This window comes from Tamandua tetradactyla, chromosome 2, assembly GCF_023851605.1.
Source record: "Tamandua tetradactyla isolate mTamTet1 chromosome 2, mTamTet1.pri, whole genome shotgun sequence".
NCBI lineage: Eukaryota > Metazoa > Chordata > Mammalia > Pilosa > Myrmecophagidae > Tamandua > Tamandua tetradactyla.
In genome coordinates, this window is record NC_135328.1 from 167365800 (window position 1) to 167383456 (window position 17657).

A 17657-nucleotide genomic window follows, 5' to 3' on the forward strand; every position below is an offset into this window, starting at 1 on the left:
AGCACTACTTGGTATATACCCAGAAGAGCTGAAAACAATGACACAAACAGACATCTGCACACCAATGTTCATAGCAGCATTATTCACAATTGCCAAAAGATAGAAACTAACCAAATGTCCATCAACAGACGAGTGGATCGACAAAATGTGGTATATACATATGATGGAATATTATGCGGCAGTAAGACAAAATGACGTCCTGAAGCACGTGACAATATGGATGTAATGCTGAGTGAAATTAGCCAACACAAAAGGATAGATACTGTATGATTCCACTTTTATGACCAGTATAAAGGTAGAATCAGAGGCTTATATTACAGAATTTAGGGGACTTAGAGATACACAGAAACTAGAGATTGGGTGAACCATTAGCTAATGTTTGAACTTCAATGTAAAGAAATAGATAGGAGGGAAGGTGGTTCTCTAGTGGCTCTACAAGTAATATTACCATATTGAAGATGAACAAGACTGAAAGGGGTTGTATAGACCTACATGTCCCACTGATTAACACTAGAGATATGAATTAGTTCTTGCAAGAATTACTTCAAAGATATAATTCTTATACAAAGAGTGTTTAAGTCCAGGGTACAGGGGGAAAACTGCTATTGCATGCTATAAATATGTTCAAAAGGAAACCATCAGCACTACCACAGCAACAGCAGACGTAAACAAGGGGGGAGGGACAAGAGTTAAGAGGAGGTTTATATTTTCTATTTGGCAAGGGGGATGTTTATTGGTTTTATTTCTCTTGGGAACAATGAAATTATCTAAAATTGAGAATGTTGATGGACTGTGGACTTTGGGCCCTATACATGTGGAGGTGGCTGAAGGATGCACTGACGAAGTAGTAGATTGGCGAATGATGGTGTATACTTATGAACGAAGGTTGTACTGCTACAAAAAGGAACAGAGTCCTGAGGCATGCAATGATATGAATGAATATGTGGGACATTGGTGAGACAAAATAAGCCAGAAACAAAAGGACAAGAATGACATGGTCACCTTTAGAAAATGCTTACAAGAAACAGTGTTTCTAGATCGTAAGCTTTTAGAGAAGACACATTAAGTCCAGAGTGGTGATTATTATTTTTAGATTTTGAGAGGCTGTTTTATATATATAACCTGATATTTAGAGATAAGAATGAAGCTGAACAGGTTGGGAATAAAGTAATTCAGAACACAGGGGTAAGGAAGACAGTACAGTGTCTATATTTTAGAACCACACATACTCTTTGAGATTAATGGAAAAAAAGATTTGGTCTGGAACTGAAATTTTCTGTAGTGCATAATCTAATTCAACCTATTTTTGTAGTTCATTTGAACAACTGAAACACAGGGAACCCAAAATAACAAAGAGGTCCTTTAATCCTGTATAGATTATTGTAATATCTGGATATATCCTAGTATATTAAGCAGATAATCAAAAAGTATTGGCAAAGTTCCCTGAGGGATGGGAGAAAGAATATGGAACTATTAAACCTTACCATCAGGTAATCCCGATACTGCATCACACTTTAGGGACACCCAAATCAATGGCCATACCCTTGATCATGAGGCTTACTCTTGTGAAGCTTATGTAGGTAGCGAAGAAGCTTAGACTACCTGTAGGCATGCCTAAGAGTGACTTCTGGAGGACCTCCTTTGTTGCTCAGATGTGGCCTCACTGTCTCTAAGCCCAACTCTGCAAGTGCAATCATTGCTCTCCCCTCTACACGGGACATGACATCCAGGGGTGAAAGTCTTCCTGGTGACATGGGAGATGACTCCTAGGGATTAATCCAGACCTGGTCCCATGGAATCAACAATTCTGTCCTGACTAAAAGGGGGAAAAGAAGTGTAACTAATAAAGCATCAGTGGCAGAGAGAGTTCAAATAGAGTCGAGAGACTACTCTGAAGGTGGCTCTTATGCAAGCTTCAGTTAGACCTTTCTACCTATCACAACCTGCCAACCCCCAATCAGGTTCATTCCAGCCAATCCTAAAGAACACCTAGGGCAATATATAAGATTCCATAAGGGTTCCATGCACTAGAGGAACTTTCCTACAACCTCCAGATTGGTCCTTGGTCTAGATAAATCTTGAAATCTAGTCCAGCCTCCCCAGAACATCAGACAGTTCCATCTCCCTACCCCATATTAGTGACAGACCTTCCAATATTAAAACTTTAGAATTGCTATAGCCGAAACACCTCTGAAGAGAAGGATGGAAAGATCAAAGGTGATGGTGGCGTTATACAGAGAAGATACGACTTAACAAATGAATATGAATGCTGAATCATTAAATTGATACCTCTTTTAGTCTCCAGTCTTTTAGAGCAGCTAAAAGTAAAAACCTAAAATTGTTGAATTGTAACCCATGTCAAACTCTGAAATATGTTCTAGGTAACATAAGAACTAATTGTGGTTCTGTGCTTTGAAATTTATAGCTTTTTTGTGTATATGTTATTTTTCACAAAAAAAGAAGGAAAAAAAGTCGATTGTGATGATAAAAAAATATTTAAGCCTTCTAGCCACCTATATTGTGGGCCAGCTAGAAGGAAAAATGTGAGAGGATCATATTGTAGCCCATGACAAACTCTGGGATCTGTCCTGTAACTACTTGTTATCTGTACTGTAACTTCTTGTTGAAGAGTGCTTTGAAAACCATGATTTTTATTTCTTTGCTTTGTATATATGTCATACTATAACATAAAAAAAGTTAAAAATCTGAAAAAAAAATCCTCAGCAGAGTTCTACATAACAATTTCTTTAAATATTTCCATGACTTCCATATCATGTTCAAGATCTCACTCCTAATTTTGAGATGCTACACTGCCCTCAGATTTGAAATAGAATAAATTAGTAAATGATTTTGTTTTAAAAAGTAGATCTTTGGTATCTTGCAATTCTACTTTTTTTGTCTCTGCTCTCCAGAATATTTACTTAGGTTTTATTTTCCTTCAAGCTTTAGAGTTGGCTTTTCTTCTTTTCTTCCTTCCTTTCTTTTCTTCTCTTGTCCTTTCTTCTTTCTTTCCTTCACGCTTTCTTTTCCTTCCTTCCTTTCTTTCTTCTTTCCTTTTTATCTTTCTTTTCTAAAAAAGAGTTGTCTTGAGTATATCTTTAACAATAGGTCTAGGTTTTGGTATCAAATATTCATAGTTTTGTTGTTATATAAATATTTTGCACTAATAGTTTACAGTTTTTCCTTCAGCACAATAGTTATCAGTGAAACTGTATTTTTAAATTATTCAGTTGGTTTTGATGTTGTTATTGCTGACATTCAGATCCATCACTGTTTCTGATTCTGTGACATTGTGTGATCTGTATAATTTTGCCTTTTTAAATTTGTTAAGATTTCTTTCTGGGAAATTATGACAATAATATTCAGAAATGTTCCATGGACATATAAAAATAATGCATAGTTTCTGTTTTACACACTCACATAGACATTATTATATTCTAATTCTTTATTTCCTCATTTAGCTACCATTTTATCAAGTGATAACTACAAAATTATATTAATTTTTAGAAATGGCTCATGAACTTATAAAGTAAATAATAGTTTCTTCATAAAAAAAACCAATTAGGGAAAATGATTCACTCATAAGCAATAATGTGGATACCTTTCCACTTGTGGAGGAAAGTGACAACATATTGGCTAGTCAATCCTACAAAAGAAGGAAAGTTTACAGAGCATCCTATAGTGTTGAACCTAAAAGAATTAGCACATTTTTAGAATCTTTTAATGCAAATATGCTTTCTACTACAACCAACAGAAGAAATCACTTCCTTTTAAGGGAGTAAGAAAAAATTAATCAAGTTTATCTTTATCATTAAAATGTATACTACATGGACTCTACTGGGTATTACTTTTATTGAATGTGATAAGGCCATGGTAAATTACTTGTAATATGCTGATAACAGAAGAACAATGGTCCTAATACATCAAGATTTTTTAACTCTCGTATGTGGCATTCAGAAACTTTCACTTTTTTTCTGCATTCACCCTTAAGGGGGCAGACTATAGAGCCAGATTGTTTAGTTCAACTCCCAGCTCTGCCACTTACAGCTGCATGTCTGTATGTAAACGACATTATCTCTTTGTACCTTAGGTTCTTCATCTGTAAAATGTAAAGACAAAAGCATCCATTTCACAGAGATGTTATTACGATTTAAAGAGTTAATGTATGTAAACCTCTTAGTACAATGACTGGCCCATAGAAATGGGCTCAATAAATGTTAGTAGAAATCATTATCAACATCATCATTCTCAATAGTACATCAAAAGAAGAAAAAAACTATTGAGTTTTACTCTATGCCAAGCACAGAGCTCAGCCTTTTCAACATGCATTTTTTTATTTAGTGCTCATAACAACCTTTCAGGTTAGATATTGTTACTCCTAATATTACTGATGAGGAAACTGAGGCTTGAACACATTAAGTTCAGCAGATTCTTGGCATTCTGATTAAAAATGTGCTGATAGTGTTGTGGGAATAAGTTACTCGAAAGAGAGTAGAATTAGCTCACTCATTAGAATTCACATCTACCTTGTTTTTAATTTGTCAGTGTGTATTCATGAAAGTAAACATGAAACATGAATGCATAAAAGAAAGAAAACAGCAAATACCACTTGTTGAATGGTTATATGCCACTATTTCTCTCCACCTATCCAAACCTTCCCATTCTTTTAAGGTGCTCTGCTTTCACATGGCCTTCTCTGACCAATCTGGCAGACACTGAGCTTTCTTCTGTCTCAACTCCTACTGTCTATATGTTAATTTTTAACTGGATCACATATGATTTTGCATCCTTATTTATTAATTTCTTATGATTTGATCCCTTCTCCAAAACAGGAAGTCTAGTGTTAGGCATAAAGTTGTTTCACTGTAATATGTGTATATGGTTTACTATCAAGATCCTACAAGGGCATCCTAAAATAAGGATGATTATTGTTTATTCAATAAATTTTGCCTACAATGCAGCGAGTATGTTCAGTGTTAGCGCAGAACTGAACATAAAAAGATACTGCAATCCCAGTCCTCAGGAGTTCATTGGGGAAGTGGACTGGGGAAAACTACAGGTAATCAGATAATTACAAGTATTGAAAATGCTATGACAGATATGTGAATCAAGTGCTAAGAGACTACAAAAGAGGGAAGGGTTAACTCCCCAAAGGGAACCAGAAGGTATTTTAACATTCATTTATTTAAGCTATTTACTGACCATGTAATATGTGCCAGACCCTTTGCTAGGTCCAAGGACATAGAGTAAATAAAATACCCAAGATTGTGTACTCATGGAACTCGTAATTCAGGGATCACAGAAAAAGTGGTGCTTGAGTAAGCTGACAAATGAGTAGAAAGTCACCTTGTAAAAAGAGAAAAAAAAGGGCTTTCCAGAAAAAGAATCAGCATCAAGTCAAAGACCTGAAAATACAAAAAATAAAAGCTTATTTGGAGACTGGCAAGAATGCATTCATGTGAGTGGGAAGTGAGAAAGGAAGAGACTGTAAGGCAGAACAGGAAGGGTCTCACATGCCTTGCCACAACTTGTATTTGCTCATTAAGAAAAATGTATTGCCAGCTACTGTATGCCAAGCCTTGTGCCATGTACTGGGGACACAAAATCTATAAATCTTTCAAGAAGCTCAAAGTGTAGCAGAGTACAGGCATGTAAACAAGCAGTTGTAAGATAGTGCAAATAGAGGCAATGATAGAGGCGTGTTTAAGGTATAGTGATGGCTCAGACAAGGGAGTGAATACCTCAGCCTTCTGTCTTGGGGAGAGGAAGGTCAGGAAGAGTATTGTATTAGAAAAGACTCTTGAACTACATCATAGGGAAGAAGAGAATTTTGTCAAGTAGATAATAATAACGGTAGCAAACACGTGCAGAGTACTTATAACGTCCAGGCTCTGTTCCAAGTATTTTACATATATTGACTCATTCAAACCTCATAACTATCTTATAAAATAGGTATTATAATTAATCCTTATTTTATAAAGAAGACAAAGAGAAGTTAAATAACTTGCCCAAGGTCACATAGGTAGTAAGTGGGAGAGCTGGAATTTTAACACAGCAGTTTGGCTCCAGACTCTATACTCTTAATTACTACCCTATATTGCCTACAAGATTGGGGGGGGGGGGAGGGTCAGGGCATTGCACACAAACAGGACAGCAAAGGTTCAGAGGTATGATAGAGCACATCTTTGGGGAACTGTAAGTGGTTGACATTGGATGGAGTATAAATAAGAATAGTAGGGGTTAAAGCAGGCAGGAGCCAGGTCATGAAGCGCCTAGGGTGCCATGTAAAGAAACATGGTCTTTAGTCAAAAAAGAAACCACTAAAAGATTAGGCAGGGAAGTGACATGAGTAAATTTCCTTTCTTTCTTTCTCTTTTGACATATTTCTCTGGCCTAAGTGTGGAGAGTAGAACGATGAGATGTGAGGGCAGGGAGAGACAGTCAACAGATCATGGCATAGTGCCAGGAAAGAAATAAAAAGTCGAGGAATGAGTATGGAAAAGAGGAGCAAATTCAAGGTATATAATAGGAGGCAGAATTGAAAACTGAATATAATAGAAAATAAGATTTAAGGATGATTTCTAGATTTCTAGTTCCAGCTACCTGGTATACACACATAAAGTAAAGAAAGGAGAATAAAGAAACTGGTTTGGAAGAAAAGCTAATGCATTTAAGGTGAAAGTTATTCTATATGTCTATTGTTTATTTTGATTCCATAATCTTCATATCACTTGTGGTAGTTAGATTCAGTTGTCAACTGGACCAGGGGACATTACCTAGTTCTGCTGCTGTGGACATGAGCCAATGGTACGTGAACCTCATCTGTTGCTCATTACAACTGCAGTCAGCTAAGAGATGTGCCTGTTGTAATGAATGATGTTTGATTTAATAGGCTGGTGCTTAAATGAGAAAGTTCAACATAGCACAGCCCAAGCAGCTCAGCATACCTCATCTGAGCCCTCGCAGCTCAGCCCAGGCCTGTGGAGATGCAGAAAGGAATATCAACCCAGATAAAGTTGTTGGAACCCAGAGGCATGGAGAGAAGGCCAGAAGAGATTGCCCTGAGCCTTTCCACGTAAGAAAGAACCTTAGTTGAAAGTTAGCTGTTTTTCCTCTGAAGAACTAACAAAATAAATCCCCTTTTATTAAAAGCCAATCCATCTCTGGTGTGTTGCATTCTGGCAGCTAGCAAACTAGAATATCACCTAAAATATTTTCATCACCACACAGTCATTCTCAACTGGAGCACAAGTGGAGGCCCAGAAAGAAGCAGGGGCAGGTAGATGAATATTAGAATCTGATGTTTGCATGTTAGTCTATGTGTAGTGCAATTACCACTCCTGTTGTTTTCTCCCCAGAGAGTTTGATACCACAATCCTGCCCACCACTGTCTCACTGAGAATTCTGTATACCATCATCCATGCATACTCTGACAAAGCAGAGACAGTTGAAAAACTTGAACGTGTTCCCTGCAGTTACAGAACTTCAAAACTAGGAGAGACTTTTAAAGATCCACTAGAGTTCAGGAGGTCTCCATCCAAGGCTGCTTGGAAATGTATATGAGTGCAGTTTTGGTTAATCCAATGAGAGATATTACTCCAAATGCTACCTTGATCTCACAGTCCTTTGCACATGTTTTCGAGCCCAAGATCTCTCAGCTTCAGAGATCCAGGCTAGAAGCACAAATTTGGCAGTCATCAGCATAGATGGCTTTGAGATGGATAAAGCCACTCTGGCTAAACACATAAAATGTGACAGGGCTCTTGGCAGCACAAACATTAGGAGTCTTAACAAAGAGAAAGAGGAACTAATAAAGTAAACTGGAAAGAAATGTAGAAGAGGAGGTTCAAGATGACAAAGGAGACTAGTTACAATTTGTGTTTTTTAGTCAAACAATAGTTACTTTTACCATTTATTGGGTACCTATGACAGTTTATTAATTACTGGTTAATAGCCTGTATCTATTCGTTGGCTCTTTCTTGCTAACAAAAATCAGATTGAGTTAGAGGAAGCAAAAAAACATTAAAATAGTCTCTTTCAGTTTCGTTTGTAGCTGTGGAGCCCACAAGATACAATTCTGGCCAGTAAGATATACAATCATAGTATTCATCACTCAGTCCCTATTGGGTTTGCACAGGATATAGAATCATATTTGGTACTCTACCATTTCTAATATGTAACTTTTATGCCTATTAAAATTATAAGAATAAGGAAGAGGGGCTTGTCCTACCACTTAACAAACATATCATAAAGCAAGAGTAATTAAAAGTGTAGCATTAAAAAGAATTTAAAAGGGTAGCAGAGGTGCGGGAATTAATACATTGTAGTCTGTACAGGGGAAACAAAGGAGAGGTCAGGCACATCCTGAGGAGGGGGCATATTAAGAAATTTTTCATAGGTCTTCCATTATAGAACCCCTCAGCACCATCTTGCTATCACAGTCACTGGCACATTTTCTCTAGTGCCAGATCCCCTCTCACCTTCAGAGATTCAATCGTGGCCTGCTTGTAAATCTTTCCTCCAGGATCTTTCTTCTGAGGGCTATTTTGGATTCGAGGCGATCGAATGACGAATTTATCCATGGCTAGGGGCGACTCCAACTACTTCCACGTGCTTGCAGCGAGTTCTGCTCAAGACAGAGGTCAGATTCTAAAACTTCACCAAGACAGCTGTGATAGGTATTCCCCAAAGTGACACAGACAATTGGGTTCTGTATACTTTACAAGCATTCTTGAATTATAAGGACTTCTGGACGGAATTTACAGGAAGGAAGATTTCCTCTAAAAAAGAGAAAGATCTTCCTAAAAACTGAAACTGTTTACAGTGTTCGGCCTACTTCCTGAGGTAGGGGGGTCCTAGTTTCCAGAAGTGCACCTGTGGAGCGGATTCCAATACTGAGACAAGCGTTGAACCTGTGACTTCTTAAGCCTTTTCCAATTTGGGTGGGCTGTAGCAGGATTAGGGTTCTACTGGGCTCCACGAAGCCCTTTTAACATGTACCCCACCACCACCACAACTCAAAATACCTCCCTCGTAACCAGCAACCAACCACTTCCAGGCCTCAGTAAGCGCCTCACAATAAGCAACCATCTCCACGAACGGTGGCCAGAGGACCCTAACCATGATTATTGTGCCTAGCAACGCGAAATACCCTCCTCTCCTGCCCTGAGCACTTGGTATTCCAGGACCCGGCAGCAAAGAACGGCTTGACGTGAGACCCACCGGGAAAAGCGGCCCTGGAACCTGCTGGGCACCTACAGAGCGTACCCTCTGAAATCCCCAAGCCCCAACTGCCGGTGCCGGAAGTAAACGACGCTTGGTCCCAAGGCCGTATTTCCTCTGAAGAGGCTCTGCGGGTCCCGAGGGAGCATCAGGGCCGCAGCGAACTACACTGTCCAGAATGTACCGCGAAGGGAACGGGCCGAAGGCGCGCCCAGGACGGCTGTAGTTCAACGAGGCCAACTTTCCCGACCGCACTATGTGCCTCCGGTCCATGGGGAACTACACGCCCCAGCCTGCCCTGCGGAGGGAAGGTGGCAGGCTCACCAACTCTCGCGATGGTTGTCTTCACGCCGGCCGAAGACGAGTTCGTAATCCGAGAGGAGGGGCCGGAGTCGGCAGTTTCCGGCAGATCGAGGCGGAGCTGAGGAGACTGCTGAGACGGAAGCCGCTGACGGTGGGGCTGGGAAGGGGGCCGGCCCCGGAAGGAGGAGGAAGCCCTGAAAAGAAAACAGCAACAAGCTCAGCTGTTGTGACGGAGGGAACAAAATGGCGGCGCTGAGGGGGACCCTCTGGGTCAGGGCCCGACTGGGACTCCCGCCGCTACTATTGCTGACCATGGCCCTGGCCGGAGGCTCGGGAACGGCTTCGGCTGAAGCGTTTGACTCGGTCTTGGGGGATACGGCGTCTTGCCACCGAGCCTGTCAGTTGACCTACCCCTTGCACACCTACCCCAAGGTAGGGCCCGTCCAAACCGGGCAACGACTTCTCCCTGACTGCGCATCTTTCCCTTAAACTGTCAGTTCTGGGAGCTTGGCTGTTGCATTCGCCCCTCAGCCACTGTCTCCTACCTGTGTACCTTCTTGTTTTCTCCTGCCGGGACCCCGCCCCAGCTGTAATTCCCGGAAGTTAGTGCTGCACTTACCCTGTGATAGGACACAAAGATGAGAAAGATACGATTCCTGCCCTTCCAGAGCTTGCCAGGCAGCAGGGGAGACGGGCACTTGGAAGAGGGAGATAGGGATGATTAATGAGAGGTCCTCACCTAATGGAGTGTACATTCTAATAAAGGGAAGGAGGTGTGGTACGGGCAGATAAACATGCGCACGAAAGGTTAGTTCATAACCCATGTTTACTGAGCCCCTCTCTGGGTACGGAGCTCACAGTGTGTCCGGGTAGGCAATTCCACCATAGTATGAAAAGCTAGGTTGAGTTACTATGTGCAAGGCACTGCCACTTGGGGACTGCATTGTCTTAGAGAAGAAGTTTCTGTCTTCTAGGAATTTGATGTTTAGTGCAGGAATTCCTGGAGTTGATAAAGAAGAGACCTATCCTGGCGTTGGGGGGTGGGGGTGTCTCAGCCTATGAAGAAGAGTGGCTCTACTCTCAATCCCTGCCCCCTCCCTGTAGCTGCCACCTCTTAATTCCGTCCCCAGTGTCGAGTTTTTTCCAATTTCTTTAGGACTCTGTTTACTTAACATTCTGAATTGCTTGGTGAAACTGCCCCACCCTTCCCCATATGTAATTTAGGTGTATGCGCCGCCTTCCCACCCTGCCTTTATAAGAGCTTTGCTGATGTTACTGGCCTTTGTCTTGTTTTTCCTTTATCTCTTCTGTGCTATTTGCTAAACCATTGTGGCTGGCCTCCTTTGCTTTCTTAAACTACGAAGCGGCCACAAGGACAGTAGTAATGAAGTTTGGGTTGTTGCTGATTGGCAAGGGCTTTTAGGTCCTTGAAATGAGCAGTTGGAGATGCTATCACTTCCCATGTCTGTTTATTCCTGGATTTTGCATTGCATGAGGAACTACCGATTTCCAAGAAAAATTGTGAGAAGAGGAGATTATTTTAAATTTTTCAGAGGCAGAGATTAACACAGTATGTAAGAGAAGTGACAAATTCTGACTTCCAGAATTAAATCAATGAATGCGTCCCTAAATACATTGTTTCCTTTTCTGCTTATAAACCTCTCACCATTAAGAGGATTGTATAGGGAAGCTCATTAATATTGATTTGGCCTGAACTTGGGCTGAAATATGTTTTTTATTTTAGTTCTTAGGTTCTTCCCCCCCTCCCCTTGCTTTTTAAAGGTTTATTATGCAAATATGTGGTATGAGCCAGAATGCTGGGAGAATAATTTAAAATTTTGAAAGGATAAACATTTCCAAAACCTTTAGGTACTTTTATAATATTCACTATTTTCTAACAATTGATGTGATATCTGTTCTAAGTCTTTTTTTTTTCATTAAAGCTGTTCTCCCCAGGAACTCGTAAGCCAACTCTCTGTCAACTTAAAATGTGGACTACCATGTATTGGTACAATGGGGGATATACCCATTATCACTAACTCAGCAACACTGCGAAGTAGGATTTTACAGTTGAGGAAATTGAGGCACTGAAAGGTTAAGTGACTTGCCCAAGATCACATAACCAAGAAGTAGTGGAGAGGAATTCAATACTAAATCTGGCTACACTATGCTGCCTTGTATTAATAAAGTTGCCTAAAAATATCTGATTTGTTTTGCTGATTTCTGTTGGCCCTGCTCTGAATTATTGTGCTTTATGGTTTAGGAAGCAGCAGTGTGTATTATAAGAAAGTAGGTGAATTTACAAGCCTCTTTTAGTATGGTATTTATATCTGACAGAAACCTCATTCTAGTGACTTTTCAGAATTAATTATTTGTTGTAAAAAATTTTGTAAGTAGTTATTTAAAAATTACATTTTATCCTTTAATTTGTCTCAGTCCAAATACTAGAGACATAGGACACGTTAACAAATCTGTCAGAGCCAGGCTGTTCATTTCTTTTTAACAGAGTATGGGGCTCTGGAACATTAAAAAGCTGGGTTCCACTACCAGCTTCACTGTTGCTGTGTGTCCTTGCTGATCACTTAACCTCTCAGAACTTCATTTTGTCACATCAAAAAAAAAAAAAATCATACCTTGCAGAGCTAGTGTGAGGATTAAAGAAAATATATGTAAAACTCAGCACAGTGTCTAAAACACGGCTGGTCATTCAGTAAACAAGAGATAGCTATGTCTTCTGTTATGTGTTATAAAGCCAGTTTGGTGTGTAAGATCAGTTGTGTTGAATAATGAGACAATAATTAGCTTGACTTAGCTCAGTATAAGAAAATGTGCTTCTGAAAGCTATAGGTAATATCACTAAGGGGATTTCTAATTATTTTAAAAATCAGAGGAGACACATTTTATACAAACTTGCCAGTCATTTGGTATACATGGGGCATAAAATATTTACTTAGAAGAATAATATTTTCTAGAACATCAAACACTTATTTGGAATGAGGATATTCTTTTTTTTTTTTTAAGGATATTATTCTTAATAGCTGAGTGCCTACCCTGTGCCAGATGGTATCGTATAAATATGTTGTGTATGTTGAGTGTTATCACGGTGTGCGGGCGTGTTGTGGGTGCTCATTATATATTATTAATGTTGTATCTGTCTATTAGATGAAACAGCATAGTGTAATGATATTGTGGATTTTTTTAATTGTTTTTATTTTTCTAAGTGTGTAATTCTCATAATATTCAAGATAAACATAAGAGTATTATCCTCATTTTGCAACTAAGGAAACTCAGGCCCAGAAGATTGTGTGGCATGGGCCCAGGTTTGTACAGAGCGTGAGTGGTGAGGCTGAGCTTCAGACCTGGATTTGATTCCTGAACCTAGGCTCTTTTCACCATGCCATACTGTTTTCTGAAACTGGCACTGGATGGCTTATTGAGCTTTTTTTTTTTTAACAAAAGAACACATATCTGAAAATAAAATGGCATGTGATCTAACTCATGCTAACTTCCTCTGGGTAATATGAGGAAATACGCGGTGCTCCAAAGACATAAGAAAATTCTTCCACTGTTTTACAAAGCCTGAAAAAACTACTCAGGTATGAAGTTTATCCTAATTGTTAAAAGTTCTTTCAATTTCACTTTAACAATAAATGGAACTAAAACTGGAATTCAAAAATGTGTTTGCTTCTGATTTGTGTAATAAAGCTTGTTTAATATTAGACAGCGGCCATTTCTTCTTAACTGGCTGCTGAATAAATTCTACTAATCTTTCTGCTGGGAAGAAATCCACACTTTTGTTTTCCATTGGTTGCTAACTGGTATATGCACATCCTGTTTCCTTCCTTATTAGGTCCTTGCCAGTTTATACACAGTGGATCACACAGTAAGTTGAGGGGGCTCCCCCCAACATGCACATTTATTTATTTCAAAATACTATATGCATTTAATCAAAGAAAAGCCTCTTGAAGACATTATTTTTAGACCTGTAGTCTTATTGAACAATTAATAGTTTCCAGTAGTGAAGACCTATAAGTCTATCCTATCTTTAGCTCCCACACATATACAATGATACCTGTAACTATTGTCTTCCACTTTAAAAATCTGCTATGATTAATGCTAATGCCGTTTATTGAGTACCTTCTATAACCCAGGCATTGAACTAGGAATAGCTATCATCCAGAAATACTGATGAACTTGGAGATATTTTAGCGATTTTTCTCCTTTCAGAATGAAAGAACAGATTTAGATAGGTAATGTAACTTGTAATGAGTCACTCACTTAAAAGGTTTTGATCCACATCTGGCTTATTCCAGTGGTTTTTCCAGTACATCACATTGATACTCTCATTTGTGTGTTTTCAGTTACAGTAAGCCAAGTTCTTAAAAAAATCTTTTCATATGAACATTTTAACTATGTATACCTTACTTTGTCAAGGACTTTGCCATGTGAAACTAGTTGTGATACTTTTCCTAATAAGCCTGGTATTTATATAAACATTAGCATGTGGCAGAAATATGACATTGGCCCTAGGGTACTTGCTTGTACTTACTTTCTCATTTCTACCTCTATTAAAGTTCTGATTTTGTCACTGTTATTTTTATTTTCAATAAAAAGCTTTTTTCCCAAAATGTGACCATAGAATATGGATAAAGAGTGGCATTTTTACCCACTGGGCTTCTTTCTTGGTATAATTTCTTTAGATGGCAAAGATCTTGGGTATTACCTGGCTCGTATCATTTTTGCCTTTCAGTTATAAGACTTTTATTGGAAGGTTTATATAAATCTTACTAACTTTGCTTTCTTCTTGACATTTTTTTTTCTCCTGAGGAAAAATACTATTTTTTGGTAATCCTTCCTGTTCTTGAACTCCCTAGGAAGAGGAGTTATACGCATGTCAGAGAGGTTGCAGGCTGTTTTCAATTTGTCAGTTTGTGGATGATGGAATTGATTTAAATCGAACCAAATCGGAATGTGAATCTGGTAAGATGCTGTCCTAATGACATCACCAATATATAACATTGGTTATTTCTTAGAGTTGTGTTATGCTTTTTGTTATTTCCTCAAAAAATGACAAACATACTGTTTAAACTAGTCATCTAGCATGTTGCAATTATTATGAAGTTGGAGTTTTAGTAGTTGCTGCTAGAAATTTCGTGGGTTTTAAGTTTCACCTGTTTGTTGAAACAATGTTTATTTTGTACTATGGATAGGACACCTTTGTTTAACCAAGCATTTGGTTTAGATAAATGCAGTAATAATTACCCTACTTATAGTTCATTACTACCTTTTCATGAATAATATACTTTTCGTAAGCCTTTCAATCGTAGGTTAGTTGAATTAGTTCCAGGTGTTTTACTGAATCAGGTCTTTGACTCGGTGTTTAGTAGATATTCTTTGTGGGTCCTACCAGTAACCAGAGTCTTTGTCATCTGTTAAACCACTATTCTTACATTTTGCTGAAAGAGATGTGTTCAATAAAAGAAACCTGTAATCAGGACAAAATTGAAATTTAGCTTTTTAAAGAACTATATAATGGAATTTTCTCCATTTATTACATGTTTATTCAGTATGGCAGGAGGCACCGTTTTCCCCATCACTATGCTATGACTCACATTCTACCTTCCATGATATCAAAACCTTGTTCTTTATCACTTATTCTCCTAACTAGCCATCTTTATATGTGCATAGTGTTTTTCAGTTGATTACCTACCACCTTACATCACAAGACTGAAATGGGTCTAATGAACTTAAGAGTTGTATATCAGTAGAGGCCCAACTTTAGGGTCATCTGCTATGGGAGATTTTCTGAGTTCAGTTTTCTAAGAATTTATAATACTAGACTGACTGCTTCATTTTATTTTTTTCCCTTGCCACATAAATACCTTGCTTCTCAACTAAGAGATCCAGTTCTTAACAATAATAACATGTTTATGTAAATTATTAAAATGTGTTATTTCATTCAACTCTCAACAACCCCATGAAGTAGATGGGGTGATATTTCCATTTTAGATATGTAGAAATCAATAGTCAGAGAAGTTAAGAAGCTCAGCCCAGGTCATATACAGAGCCAATAAATGATGGATCCAAAATTTCCAAGTTGTTTTCTGGGTGCCAGTCTAGTGCTTTTTTCCCCTACATAAACTTTAGGTATTAGGAGCCCCTCATATGAATGTGTCATCATATGACTAGAGCCTGAGTGCGTAATTAATAGATTTATACCTGAAACATTTGTTTGTGGGAGGAAGAAGATATGGGGCTTTATTACATTTGCTGTTTGGAAATTTATATTGTTGAAATGCTCTTTAAAAAATTTCTTTATAAAATGCCAAAACCCTTTCTTTTCTATCCTCCCTTCTTTCCTTATCCCTTATTTATTTTTTCTTTTCTCTCTCTTTTTATATTTTTTTCTAATTTGACTATTTTTCTCTTACAGCATGTACAGAAGCATATTCTCAATCCGATGAGCAATATGCTTGCCATCTTGGGTGCCAGAATCAGCTGCCATTCGCCGAATTGAGACAAGAGCAAGTATGAAACAATACTGTCTTTCAAAAGTGCCTTCTTAAATAACATTGACTCGTATTGCTTGAATTATCTGTTGCCCACTTGATCATATTGTATTTTAGTGTTGCATTTTATATTTAGTTTTCAGCAGAACACAGTGTCTGCAAATAGAAATCAATTGAATAATTACTTTTGTGAAATGCTTTACTATTAAAAAGTATGTTCACAGCTGTAATCTCATTTTGTTCCTCTCATGGTTTAATGACAATATTACCCCCATTTTGCGTATGAAAAAACTGAAGCTCAGAGAAATTGATAGTCCAGAGTCCTTTTTTTCTATTATTTTACCTCCCAAACTGTTTTCCCATTGTAACCCTTTCTAGTCCATTTATTACTCTGTTTCCAGAATATTTTTTCCTAAATGAAAATTTCATCATGTCATTCTCCTATACTATGTACTTCAGTAGCTCCCCATCACATATCGATTTAAATCCAAACTCCTCATCACAACCTGGCCTCTGATGAATTCTCCAGTGTTACTTGTTATAATTCTCTACCACACATATTCTATACTCCAAACATATGGAGAATGTTTTTTAATTGTCTTAACTTTTGGGTGGGAAATACAATCACATGTTACAAAATTCAAAATTCAAGCATCTTCTACCCCTTGTGTCCCTTAGCCACTAAGTTTTCTTCTGTTGATATAGCCAGGGTTACGAATTTGGACATATTTTATACATATACAAATTTATGAACATATTTTTGCTTTTAGTATAATTATATGTAAAGAGCATCTACTCATCATTTTTTCACCACATAGTATTCCATTGTATTGATGTATCATAATTTATTTAACTAGTCCTCTATTTGTAGACATTTAGGTTATTTCTAATCTTTTTCTATTTTAAATGATGTTATATACTTTGTACATTTGTGTGTGAGTTTGTCTACAGGATAAAATCAGGGGATACAATTGCTAGGTTAAGAGGTATGGCATTTTTGATTTTGAGAAATAGAGCAAAATTGCCCTCTGTTGAAATTGTACCAGTTTTTTAAAAATAAATTTAATTTATTTTAATATACTCACAAGTTGTGCAGCCACCACTACTATCTAATTCCACAACATTTTCATCACTCCAAAAAATAAATCCTGAGCCCATTAGCAGTCACTCCCTTTTTCCCCCCTCTCCTGAACCCCTGGCAACATACCAGTTTTATTATAGTTTAATTTGTGTTTCTCTTATTATTGAGTAATGTTGAACATCTTTTCTAATGTTTATATGACAGCTTTTATTTCGTTTTCTGCTAATTGTTTATATACTGAACATGTTATTTCAATCTTCTGTGAATTCTTCTAAACTACTCTTCACCCTGGTTTAGGTCAGTTGCCTCTCCCCATATGCACATCTCATCCTTTGCTTAACTTTTGTCCTATACAGATTTACATAGATTTACTATAGATATACATTGGCGAATAAAACATGTAGGGTCTCTGAGTTCTTAAAATTTATAATCTCAATAAATGCTTTTTTCAGTGAATTAATCAAAGAAAGTTTTACAGCGATTAAGTTGGAAAATTGGATCCTGAATACAGATATTCTGATTCTAAAAATTGCTCTCTCTCT

General features: G+C 37.9%; 2 protein-coding genes across 6 annotated transcripts in view; one reads left to right on the forward strand and one right to left on the reverse strand.

Moving 5' to 3' along the window:
* Positions 1 to 9936, reverse strand: part of TCEANC2 (transcription elongation factor A N-terminal and central domain containing 2) — a 59805-nt gene extending 49869 nt beyond the window's left edge. Inside the window, exons 1-2 of one of the 4 annotated variants that reach the window (XM_077149569.1) lie at positions 9547 to 9936; positions 8481 to 8626 (exon numbers count right to left, since the gene is read on the reverse strand). In XM_077149569.1, coding sequence (XP_077005684.1) covers positions 8481 to 8582 — 102 coding nt within the window. In that variant the 5' untranslated portion in view covers positions 8583 to 8626; positions 9547 to 9936. The other 3 variants (XM_077149568.1, XM_077149567.1, XM_077149566.1) reach the window with 3 other exon arrangements.
* The window catches only part of TMEM59 (transmembrane protein 59), a 57599-nt gene continuing 49552 nt past the window's right edge, over positions 9611 to 17657 (forward strand). The window contains exons 1-4 of one of the 2 annotated variants that reach the window (XM_077149563.1): positions 9611 to 9957; positions 13376 to 13408; positions 14400 to 14505; positions 15959 to 16053. In XM_077149563.1, the coding sequence (XP_077005678.1) occupies positions 9769 to 9957; positions 13376 to 13408; positions 14400 to 14505; positions 15959 to 16053 (423 nt within the window). In that variant the 5' untranslated portion in view covers positions 9611 to 9768. The remainder of the gene's footprint in view (positions 9958 to 13375; positions 13409 to 14399; positions 14506 to 15958; positions 16054 to 17657) is intronic. The other variant, XM_077149565.1, reaches the window with a different exon arrangement.